The 12,485-nt window shown below is 36.0% G+C and overlaps 1 protein-coding gene across 5 annotated transcripts in view; it reads right to left on the bottom strand.

Annotated features, from left to right (window-relative positions):
- Window positions 1-1,268: 1,268 nt before the first annotated feature.
- RBM25 (RNA binding motif protein 25) overlaps window positions 1,269-12,485 on the bottom strand; it is a 33,723-nt gene continuing 22,506 nt past the window's right edge. For all 5 annotated transcript variants that reach the window (XM_083839280.1, XM_083839284.1, XM_083839281.1 and 2 more), the window contains 10 exons: window positions 11,439-11,725; window positions 10,337-10,541; window positions 9,927-10,016; window positions 8,632-8,705; window positions 7,811-7,961; window positions 7,066-7,390; window positions 5,801-6,075; window positions 5,262-5,360; window positions 4,015-4,062; window positions 1,269-2,798 (listed from right to left, as the gene is read on the bottom strand). In XM_083839280.1, the coding sequence (XP_083695406.1) occupies window positions 2,706-2,798; window positions 4,015-4,062; window positions 5,262-5,360; window positions 5,801-6,075; window positions 7,066-7,390; window positions 7,811-7,961; window positions 8,632-8,705; window positions 9,927-10,016; window positions 10,337-10,541; window positions 11,439-11,725 (1,647 nt within the window). In that variant the 3' untranslated portion in view covers window positions 1,269-2,705. The remainder of the gene's footprint in view (window positions 2,799-4,014; window positions 4,063-5,261; window positions 5,361-5,800; window positions 6,076-7,065; window positions 7,391-7,810; window positions 7,962-8,631; window positions 8,706-9,926; window positions 10,017-10,336; window positions 10,542-11,438; window positions 11,726-12,485) is intronic.

Here is a 12,485-nt window from a genome sequence, read left to right as displayed (position 1 = left end):
ACTGCTATTTTCCCCCTCTATACATTAAGTTTTGAGGTACTTAATTTCTATCATGCAATGAATCCATTGTGGCATATTGCACTGAATACACATAATTTCCAAATGGCTTGTTTTCACTATACCACTATTATTCTGTGCATTAACATACTAGCAATACTAAATTGCGTATTCAGGCAGTAAAGTGTTGTAATTTAGAGTCTTCTCCTGATTTTTTTTTTGCAACTTAATCTTGAAATAATTCTGTTCCTGTGTGTTGAAAGAAAAAACACTTAAAGGGAAGTTACTTGAAGAACCTCTCAGCAGTATGCAGATTTGTGATCTACCCTGCAGCATCACACACACACAATATATTGTTATCAATGGGAAGCAGTAACACTAATTTGAGTAATAGGTGACACCAGAGGTGATTTTTTAAAGCAACAGCTTGCATTAGAAAAGAGGAAAACCTTGTTGAAGTACTTGCAAAAACCATACAGTGTAGTGACCGTTCCTTCTTCCTTCCATTACAGATGAAAGCCTCAACTTCTATAAAATTAATTTTTTAGTATGTTGCAACAGAACATTTAACATTCCAGTTTAAGTTTTAGATGTCTTCCTCAGAGATTCCTCCTTTGGTCTCCTTAAGAAGATTACAAGCTTATGTCCAGTTCATAAATAAAAGTAGAAGATAGAAATACAGCTTTAATGTAGGGCAAAAGAAAATAAGCTGAAGTTTCATAACTTGATCTTTCCCTGAAGAATCTCAACAAGCACATCAGGCAACCTGTCTCACAGTAGCATTACAAGGCATCTGCTGTCTTTTGCCTGTTTAAATACTAATTATGACAGAGAATGCTGTATTAGAACAAAAAGCACCCATGAAGTTCACCTCTTCTCTATGTGTACTAAAAACAGAACAAATTTTGAACTACTTTAGAATTTGGCATGTTTTTTGGCAAATACTGATCCAAAACTATGGAGAGAATGGGGAAGTTGCAGCAAAAAAAAAGGAAGATTGCAGCATGTGTGTAAGCTTCATGCAAACTTAAGCATAACATAAAGGTAACATCCAAGCATTAGACTTCAAGGTAAAGAGCATTCTGTTGCAGGGATGAGAAAGAACACACTTGGATCACATCTGTATTTGCAGGCTTCTAGTGCCCTGAAGTGCCAAGTTTAAAAGAAACACCCCTAATTTGTGAACACTTCTTGATTCATTGGATTCAGAAAGCAAACATTAAAATTGCATGTTGCACTGCACAAGACTCAAAAAAATGTCAGTCCTTAAATCAAATATATACATTTTTAATATCTGAAATATTTACATGGTGGAACCTTTACACGATCCCATTTGTTAAGAACAGTGTTTTCAAGTGTCCTCTCCAGATACAAAGAACTAGTAACTCAAGGTCACAGTTATGTTTTCTGGACAGGTCAACCTGTATCCTTCAGTTAAATACAATACAGAGATACTGGAACACCTTTACTTAATTTGTTTGCTATTAAGAATTGTGTTTAAAAATTAAAAATGTTTGACAGTTTGCTCCCTGGAACACAGTCCTCCTGCAATCAAGACAGCTCATAGCACATTATTGATTTGTCTTCTTACCTGGGTATGAGATAAAAAATGCAGTTTACAGTACATCTCATCATTTGTATCACATCAGCCTATTTATAAAAATCCATACAAACAATGCAGGAAAATATCACCCTCTTTGTGGACAATAGACTGCTTACAGTAGAAAACAAAAGTCAGGGCTTGTTTTAACAGTATGGATAAAAACAAGACTTCAGTTTTGTTTGAAAAATTTATGGTTTAGTTTTTGTCAACTGCTACACTCAGTTACATCTCTGAAGCTTCCCAAGCAGGTGTTTTTTCTTCTTTAAGTTCTAAAAAAAAGTTTTTAAAAATAACTTTAAAAAAATCTGATTACTTTGGAGACAGAAGGGATAATAGAGAAGGGATAAAATGAAATTCAGCAGAAAATAAGCTAGGTTTAAAAAAAATTAAATAGCACTTATTGAATTGCGGTCCTGCTCTTGTTTTAACTGAGCTGAGAATAAAAAACTTCCTGCAATTTGCACTTTCTAGGAAAGAAGCAGATCATCTGCAGGAGATTAACTTCCCAGCTTTACTAGTAACTCTAAATGGGCAATGAAGTACCAAGACTACTTCTGGTTCATGTCAGAATCAGAAGGGAACTTCTTTTCCAGAGGCAGTAAAGGACCAGAAGAACACACAAAGCTGTTCTGTGAAAGCAGCTCAAGCCGCTTATTTTTGAATTGTGTTCTGATCATTCCTTAAATAAAAATAGGGAGAGTAGGAAAAAAAAGCTGATAAATTTGCAGTAAAATCATCTGTCTTCGTACGTAACTGATAATAGTTCCACATTAAGTGCAAGTGTTTTGCAAAATGGGCCTTTTTTTTCCCTAATATTTACAAGAATCAAAGTAACATAACAAGATAACCAGAGAGCGTGTACAGTAGCTGCAGCTTATAAAACATACCGGTAATTGTACCTGGTGAATTATAAAGAGAACCAATGCAGGATTTCAGATAACTAACTGAGAAGGGTAAAGGGGGCCTCAAAGCAGAGGACAAAAAAATTCACATTTTCTACATAAAAAAATACAGGTCTCAAGTCTCTGAGAACAGAGAAAATTCAAAGTCTTTGAGCGATGGAAAAAAAATTGAAAAATGGAACCCTAGAAGCAAGGAGAGTGCTTTATTTCACTAGACCAATCTTCTTGGCTTCTGTCTCGTATATCAACAACCTCCACATTTTGACTATGAAAACTTCAGCTTCTTCATCTAGTACCTGTAGGAAATACATATTTTATAGATTATTTTTTAGGTTAGGCATTCTAGTAATCAAGATTAGTCCTAGTAGACATATCAAAGTCTGCCATTTATAGTCAAAGGAATGACAATACCATTTTCTATCAAAGTAGAGCTAATCAAATCAAAGTTAAGCATTTGAGTGAGGCATTAGATAAATTTTATTCATTTCATCTGTCCTGCATTTATCACCTGGCTTGACTTCAGTATATACCTTATATACTTCATACTTTAATATGACTAATTATATACCTGTCTAGGCTTTAATTATATACTTGTATAAGGCAGCTTTGAGCACAAAGATATAAAAGCACCAATAATGAGTTTCTAATAATGGCTTGGGAAAAGGCAGAGAAATAACAAGCCTGGGAAGAATGTTAAAAAAAATGGACAACGTGGAATTTGCTATTAATTCTCTCCAAGTCTCTGCTCATTTTCAGCTTGGAACTTCCTTGGATCCTATTTTATTTATTAAGTAATCCTTTGATGGATTTCTCTTCCTTGAGCTTACTATCCAGGCTTCTTTTGAGTACTTACAGAATTTATACACACAAAACCTCTCAGGAAGTTTCTCATGTCACACCAAAAACCACCTACTGACTTGTGCTGTGAATCTGACTCCTACCAACTTGACGCCTCTAAATCTTCTTTCCAGAAGAGAGGAAACAATCAGTACTTAATCACCTTTCAATCTATGAAGACAAGGTGAAGCAGTAGCCTTATTTCATAAAGCTTCCTCTTTCTAACACCAAGCAAAAAACAAAAACAAACAAAAAACCCACAAGTTTTCATAGTCTACAGAAGATCACCTTTTACTCATTAATTAGGAATAAACCTACTATAACACTAATTATAAAAATCTAGTTACAAGAATGAGAATAAATAAAAGTTCAGGTTTCTGGTACAGCTCTGTTATTGTCAAATCTTACCTCTACTGTTAGGGACAGAATTTCCACATTCCCAAATATGAAGAAGCCTTCACCAGAGATCAGTATTTTGTATTTAGATGCCAGAACTACAAAGTCATGTCTGTTTTAGCATTACCTGTTTAATCAAAACAGCTTTCATAATTCCCTACAATATGCATGTTCTGTGAACACCAAATACTTCTTTTATGGACTCCTACTAATTCACACAACTGACTACTAGCTTCTGTGCTATGCAGAAGGTGTCTTGGTTATACAATTTTTGCTTACCATGGCAACATCATCCAGTATGCTCTGTGGTGAGCTGTGAGCCATAACCTGAAAGGAACAAGTATTTTTAGTTTGAAAACTCGAAGTAAACTATATGAACATCTTTGGGGGGAAAAAAAATCACTCTGCTTCTCAAGGATTTTGAATACTTTGTACATGAGAAAGTGTTTCCAATTTATTAGTTTCTAGTATTAGCCAGGGCAAGATTAACATTAAACTACATCAGATTCAATCATAGTGAGTACTAGTTTATTGCTCATTACTGAGGATTATGTTACAGCAAGTTTCAGAGACTCAACAGGACCTCTACTTGCTGGCTATTTGTGCAACAGTTAAGCTCTCCTAATTTAAATAAGCTCCCCTTTATCCAACAGTACATTCCTGATAGAAGACTACAGCAAAATCTTGAGCAAAATTCTCCCTGTATCACTCTTTATAACTGAATTTTAAATCAGTCTTTTGAAGTATTTCACAGTATTTTAATTTTTCAGAATCATAATATATCTTTAAGACTATAAAACATTCTATTTTTATGTTTCTTTTGAACATAATTTAAAATTTTGCAAATATTCAGCTTCTGCTTTTCACTTTCTACTAACCACCCATGCTACAAAAGTGGTTTTTGAAATTCCCTATTTATGAAACAGCAATAAAGTTGTTGTGACAGATGTAAGAAAGCAAGTTATTAGACTTTTAGTTTCTAACTTGATGGAATAATCTCTGCAGAGTTTAGTTTAAACAAATCATGTAATGGCTAAAATGTATGGCAGAATGACATCTAATTTTAAGTCTAAAACCTCAGTATTTGTTTACTACTGAAGAAACAAAGAGTATCTAAAAAGCTTTTTAAGAAATTCATCTAGTTAACGTAAAAATTATGCAAAGTCAGCCTACTGGCTTTCCCTGAATTCAGGCATCTTGGTTTTTTAAGTTAAAAGTGTTAACAGCCAATGAATTATTAACTCTGAAATCTAATGGTCAAACTATCAGGTATAACAGCTACTTTTATTTCATCAATCTAGTCCATATGTTTATCTAAGAGAACAGCATCTGACACGTACAAATTGTATGCAAGCATTAAAGGAGGCAATCTGTAAAACAGAGTACATACTAACTTCAAGTACGTTGACCATTTCTGCACACAATATTATATATTTATAGAGAAGATAACAGACTGCCTTCAAAAACAGATATTGCCATCATTGCTGTAGCTTAAAATGTGAACAATGGACCAAGAAGATACTAACCTTTGAACAAACAAAGTCAACTAGCGTGGCTTCTTCTTCACCAATATATTCTATTATTTTCTTGTTTATCCACGGTCTAATTCGACGTTCCATTAGTGTCTGGAAGAAAAAGCATACCATAAGTTCCATAAGTTTTACTTCCCTGAAACAATACTGGCAGGAAGGCAGCTAGAACAAACCCAACTATTTAGTGAAAGATACCTTTTGCTATTAGCTTAGAAAGAACCCATAGTGATTTGGAATCAGTATTTCTGACATCCGTTCAGAAATGTTTCTAGATGACCCCCCCACGCACACACACACACCTTCTATAACGCTACTAGACAATTTATAACAATTCAGGAGAGACCAAAAAAATAAGCAGGCATGCCCAGAATAAGTATTAAACATGGAAAAGAAATATAGCACTCAAGTCTGATTCCATTTGATGGTGCTACTTAATCCACTGCAGTCCCAGGAATGATGTGTTTCTATGCAATTCAAAAGTTTGTTTGGAAAAAAATATACTTTTTGCAAATTATTAAAACAAATCAACTTACTGAATCCACAATTGACCAGTCAAGAGGATATGCAAAGAGCTCTGGTTTTGCTGTAGGAATCTTCTCAATAAGACTCTTAATATGTTTGCGTTTTTCTTCTGTATTGACACTGCCTTTAATATTGCTTTTATCTTCATCTCCATAATCCAGGGGGACAAGTTTCCTTTTCCGGGGCACATCATCACTGTCTTCATCATCAAATTTATTGAAAACGCTATCCACAGCAAGCTTCTTCCTTTTCACAGCATTGGGCTGATTAGGACTATTGCAGGCACCTACAAACCATAAGACAGAATTACATATTCATAAAATTCAACTGAAGCTAGTTTGCTCTTCACGTATTTCTCAAGGAGTAGATGTGTTATATAAGTGTCTATGAATGTCACCAAAGATTTTAATCTCTCAAAATTTGTTATAAAAATGCCAAGCTCAAACTGAGCTTCTTCAAGGTTTCAGGAAAAACAGGTTGCTCTTTTCTACCCTGAAACCAATTAGCATCCCTAACTGAGAGAAAGGGACTACAGCATGAGCCCAAACTCTACCAGAGGCAAAGCACAGAAATGAAAAGTTACTCTGAATCCAACGCTAGGAAAAGTGTTAATCTGTCAGCCCAAGAGCACAGAGTCTCTCTTCATCCAAGATTTAAGCATGAGCTCAAAGTGCAGCCCTGATATCGTTCAATCAAAATAATAAATCATAAATGCACAAGCTTTCTGAAATAAATATCATTAATTCTGCTACTCAGAACAATTTTTTTTTTTTTTCAAAACACTGGAAAATTGCTGAAGTGCTAAGAAACTCCGCACTCATGCTCTATTTGCAATTGTCATCAATTCCACTTTAAGAGGTGAAAAACCTCATTTTCAGTTTTCTTCTTTGAAAACTGGTCAATAGTATTTGTGAATAAATAGAGGAAGTACCTAGGGTTTAATTAACACATACTTGCATCAATGAAAAGTAGCAAAGAGCTTTCACATGGAATTATTAATCCCAGCTCAGAGCATTCCTAAAAAAAATAGTAAGGCTTGAGGATGACAGAACTTCCCTCTCTCTTCCCCCACCCCTAGATTTTGGGAGAGTGATCCATAAAAGGTATCTACTGAATAGTAGAAAACAATCAGATTATCTGGGTAACAACAACTTGATAGAATACGTCAAAATGTTCAGTATATTTAGAAAACTGTGTGGCTGCTTATTTTGGCTTTTTTTTTTTTTTTTTTTAATTGTGAACCCATACAGAACATCAAAATAATATGTAAACTTGCCCAGTTTGAGGCTAAGTCCTATTTTGGGCCGATGCTCCTCCGGCTGTTGTTGATCAGGTGAATTTTCATGAGGGATAATAATGCCACAGGGAGATTCATCACCGGGTGTGTTAGGGGTTGCATTTCCACTAGCAGAAGAAACAGATGGGGCAGAACTGATTGGTCGTAAAGTTGGTTTAAGGCAGGGCTTTTGTTCAGGCTCCTCCTCCTCCTCCTCCGGCTCTTCTCTTTTTTCTTCTTTTTCTGCCTTTTCCTCCTCTTCCTCCTCAGACTCTGGCTCTTGTTTGATTTGTGGCTGCCTACGCCGCTCAGCCTCCTGCTCCATCTACAATGAAACAGAATTAGGAAAAAAACTCTCAAAACCAGCACTGTTTAAAGAGAATCTAGAGGCCCACTGCTTCCCAGGCAGTTTGTTAAGAACAAATATATGCAACTACTGCCATTTTAGTAAAAAAGAAAAACAAACAAGAAAACCAAACTGGTCAATCCACATTTGTTTTTGAGCTCCATCCTGGTCAATCCACATTTGTTTTTGAGCTCCATCTAAGCACAGATCTGAAGTTACTTTTCATTTCCAACATTCTTACTGCTTACCTGGATATTTTTTTTTAAAAGAAAGAAAATAGAACAAATATTAACCATCAACTCTCTTACAAATTTTTGCTTGCTAAATACATTTTGATTTTACTGAATACCAGCAGAATACTAAGGGATGTTTTCCCCTGTCAGACCAACAGCTACTTACCCTCTGGAGTTCTGCATCTGGATCTGGGTGTCCTTCTGCCAGAAGGCGCTGCCTAATTTCTTCTAGCTCTTCCTTTTCCCTTTTCCTATCCCGTTCATCTGCTTCCATCTCTTTCTCCCTGTCTCGTAGTCTCTTCTGAAGAGCACTACCCCTACAAAAGATACAGAATTCGCATTTCAAAGAATATTCCAAATGTGAACCTTGTATGATAATGCAAGAAACACCCGATACAAAGGTCTTCCACTAATTAAAAACAAGAGTTGTAAGAGCATCTACTGTCCTGTATTTTTGCAACAGAAAAATACAAGTTCCCTGCATTACTATACAGAATTTACCTCATCATATTAAACAGAAAATGTGACTGCCAATCTCCTCAGGAAAAGAATTGAATTAATCAGAATTGGTTTTTGACAAGTACATATCTGTAAGACTAGTTTGACCCAAGTTTTTAGTTAGTACCATGCTGAAGGATTTTCCCCATCCTTAATACACTTGTTCTTGATACAACTCACAGCTTCCTTGTAGTGAACTATTTAGAGACATGTTTCATCCATTCTTCCTGCCCCCTCCACCTTGATTTGTAATTGATCACTGAAGTGACAGGAAGGAACAGCTGCTCCCAAGCATTAGCAAGTAGCAATAAAAGATCTTTTCCTTTTCCCTCTGCCACTTAATCAAGTAATGCCGAAATAATTCATGCCCCTTACATCACCACCTAATCACTCAAATGTAAGCTTCATGAACCTCTGCCAACAAAACCCGTAATTTTGTTAAAATGGTCAAATAATATTTTCTTGCCTGGAATCTATACAAAGACATACCTGTAGTATTTTGGATCATCTCTGTCATCATCATAATCTTCTAAGAATTCTTTTAACCGTTTGGCTTCTTTTGCCTGCAACAAATTGAAGCATAAGTAATGTTATTTCTGGTTTAAAATCTAGTAATAAATTAACTTGCTAATATTATCTGCCATGCTTCAAAGTACAGAGTTTTCCAGACATGGAAATACCATATGACATCATGCTCAACATTAAAAGCTGGGAGTAAAGGGGGGGGGAACCTTCGGAGTTACGGCATTTGTCTTCCAAGTAGCTGCTATCCATGATGAAGCCTAACTTCCCTGGAAAATGCTAAATACTTGCCTACCACTGGGAAGCAGCAAATTAATTCCTTATTTTGCTTGCTTGTGCAGTTTTTGCTTTATATATTAAACTGTCTTTATCTCAAACCATGAGTTTTCTTGCTTTTACCCTACCAATTCTCTTCTCCATCCCACTGGGAGGGAAGGAACAAGCAGCTGTGTGGCGCTGAGCTGCCTTCTGGGGTTAAAACAGAACACCTCCCAAGCTTTTAGGAGGAAAAAGTTAAATTTCGTGTAAACCAAATGTCTTTTTTTCTCATTTTTGTTTTATTCTTTCCCATATCCCTTTCCAATTTCTGCTTTGCAGCAATTCCCACTCCACCTCCTACTTAGAACTCTCTCGTATCTTCTCTCCTTCTCTAGGAGAATTATGAAGTGAAATGTTAACACCGTCATTTAAAATAATTTCTTCAGCAAAAAACTATCAGCCCATGGAAGCATCTATTTTTTAAAGCTGTCAGTTCGGACTAGACTTTCAAGTATTACATTGGTAACTGTGGTAATTTCACAACTAATGAACTAAACCCATAAATTTAGCAGTACTTAAATATTATAGAAGGTTCAGGCACATGAGCAGGTTGGAAGTAAGAAGACTGTTCTAGTTCCACTGGTATGGCATAGAAAATGTAGTAGGTTTTCTAGTAGGTTTTGCTAAAAATCTGACAAAAATACAGGTTACAAATGGAGTAGTACATGATGATCAAACCATAGCATTTTCAGCTGCCTACTTCTTATTCTTTTGCCTTCATAAGATCAAGCTGCTAGGTTTTGTCTTCTAGACTCTCAACAGTACTCCCGCTTCAGTTTGACATCTTTTTCAAGTGTAACTGATATTTTTGTATAAAAACATACATGCATGTATACAGAATTGAAGCTCTATCACTATCCATAAAGATAGCAGTAGACTGTTCTATTCTAAATAGGACAGAAAGAACAAGGAGAAAAAAAATCACAGGTAAAACCAAGCCTTACCATTTCCCTCCTCCTTTCTTCTTCTCTTTCAGCCTCTTTTTCATATTCTCTACTTTTCTTCCTTTCTCTAATTTCCCAGTTTTTAAGACGCTACAACAGAAGAAAAAGACACACTATTGTCTCAAGAACATTAAAAACAGCGCTACTACATTGAAGTTAGTTTGAATTATTGTTTTGAAATGTTTACATTAAAAATAGGTAAAATTAGTTATTTATAGTTTAAGACCCTAGAATAAGTCCAATGTTGTTCTGATTAACTGACCCACCTGCCCCAATTCATACAGTCAAGAGATTAAAAGTGTATTAAGAAGAAGAGAGAGAAGGAATGGCGTATTTTACAGTAGAACAGTTAGTTTCACCCAGCAGAAGTTTTCTTTTTTCCTTAAGGAATCTTAGAAATTCCAATCTACCTCTTGATATGCAGCTTCTTTTTCCCGCAGTTTCCTCTCTAGCTTTCGGCGTTCATAGGCATCTTCTTCATCTTCTTCTCGGTCTCTCTTTTTATCTTTCTCTCGTTCTCTTTCTCGCTCTCTTTCCCGTTCTCTCTCACGTTCCCTTTCCCGCTCTCGTTCTCTTTCCCGCTCCCGTTCTCTTTCCCTGTCTCTGCTTTTTTCTCTGAATGAAGCAAAAAGTCCAAATTTAAGTACAGAGCCCTCAATGTCCACTCAATCTAATGATGATTCTTCAAATGCATAATGCACTTCTTATACAGTCTTGCAAGCAGTCTTGTGCAATTATACATTATAATTAGCCAATACAGCAATAGGCACGGATCAATATTTTAATATATTCAGTACCTCTTAACTAAACGTAGTTGTTTGAACACTGCAACCGTTAAATACAAGTATCTACAGAAATTAAGCATGAGCACATGGCAACTCATACTATGTTAGTAGTTCTCCATAACAAGTAACAGCTACAAATACCACAAAAAGGGTATGCTTAAATAAGTCCTTCATATTTACATAGCTTACAGATAACATGAACCCTGTCTACAAGAAAACTTAACGTGAAACAGCTATTTTTCCTACACTGAAGAGGGAAAAAAAGCAGCATCTAGAGCCCAACACAATTAATCATAGTTTAAGACTGAAAGAGGAATCCCCTTGCATTAAATATACCCAAGAAAAAGGTAAAAAAAAAAAAAAGGTGAAGTAAAGACACTGGAGAACTTCAAGGAGAAATGAAACCACCCACCAAGAGATTAGAAAAAATCTTGATAAATTGAAAAAATTTTTTGATAAAAAATTCTTGATAAAACCAGCATACAAGCCATGGTTGAAGGGTTGTTTATGGCACATTACAATCCTTATATTCTTGTGCTGTGCAGGAACTAAAGTATTCTGATTTGTGTAAAAACAGTATTTTCTAAAATTTTGATTTCCTTTTTTACACTGATCTTCCAAAAGGACCATTCTTTTTTTGAATGGCAGCTGATGTCGTGAACTATATACATTCAGAAAAGAGCACTAGGAAAAAAACTGAAATAGATAGCAATTCCAGTCTATTTACCTTGATCTGCTCCGATCCTTGTTGCGATCTGAACTCCTTTCACGATCTCTGTCCCGATCTCTGTCCCGTTCACGGTCTCTGTCTCGGTCTTTAGTTCGGTCACGATCCCTATCTCGCTCCCGTTCACGCTCCCGTTCCTTCTCCTTCTCTCGTTCACGTTCACGCTCCCTCTCTCTTTCACGCTCCCTCCTTTCTCGTTCACGCTCTCGTTCCCTTTCTCTTTCTCTGCGTTCTTTTTCAATTTCCTGTCTTTCTTTCTCCTTTTTGCCTTTTTCCTCCTCCAGTTTCTAAAAACCAACAAGAGAACTTTCATAGTTAATTTTGCAGTTATAGGAACTGGATCTTCCCGGCGCAACACACAAGGCTGGTAATGGAAATACCAAAACCGCCCACTGATTTTAAAATATTAAATAGGGTTTGGTGGGTATCTTTTGGAACTCATAAGTATGAAATCAAAATGCAGCAATCACAAGACTAGATTTCGTGCAAAAGCATAGATCTACACAGACCAGCAATCTCCAACCTTAGCAGAGCAGGGCTGGCCTCATATTATAAGCTGACTAAACTGCACATACACAGTGCACTGCCAGTCATGATTCAAGTGGGCCACAAATTCCATTGGCCCTATAAGCCACTTGGGTACAAACGAAGTGAGCTTTCATCTATAAAAATATATTTCAGTGGAATGCTTACTGGACAGTGTGGGGTTTTTTTGTTTTGTTTTGTTTTCGCAAGAAGTCTTGGCAGACCAAAACCATCCTATATGAAAAGTTGGGTAAAGAAATTTATCCACTTACACATGGTGCATGTGGTTTAACAGTGAAGAGAGCTGCAACCTTTCCCCTTTTCCCTCCCTAAAAAAGTTCTAACAGTTCATTGGTAAGAACTGGACTCTGCAGAATGGAATCCTTAACTTCCACCACTGCAAGATGGAGAGAGTTACAAAAAAAAGGTTGGAAATAGCTCTTTTGAAACACAGAAACTAAAGGGTTACCTGCTACAGTTTTACTAAAAATTGTACAAAATTGCAACTTTTTTTTCAATTAG

The sequence above is a fragment of the Anser anser genome (genome assembly GCF_964211835.1).
Source record: "Anser anser genome assembly, chromosome: 5".
In the NCBI taxonomy this organism is placed as follows: Eukaryota; Metazoa; Chordata; class Aves; order Anseriformes; family Anatidae; genus Anser; species Anser anser.
The sequence above is the reverse complement of the archived record's forward strand: the minus strand, read 5'-3'. Positions and strand labels throughout refer to the sequence as shown.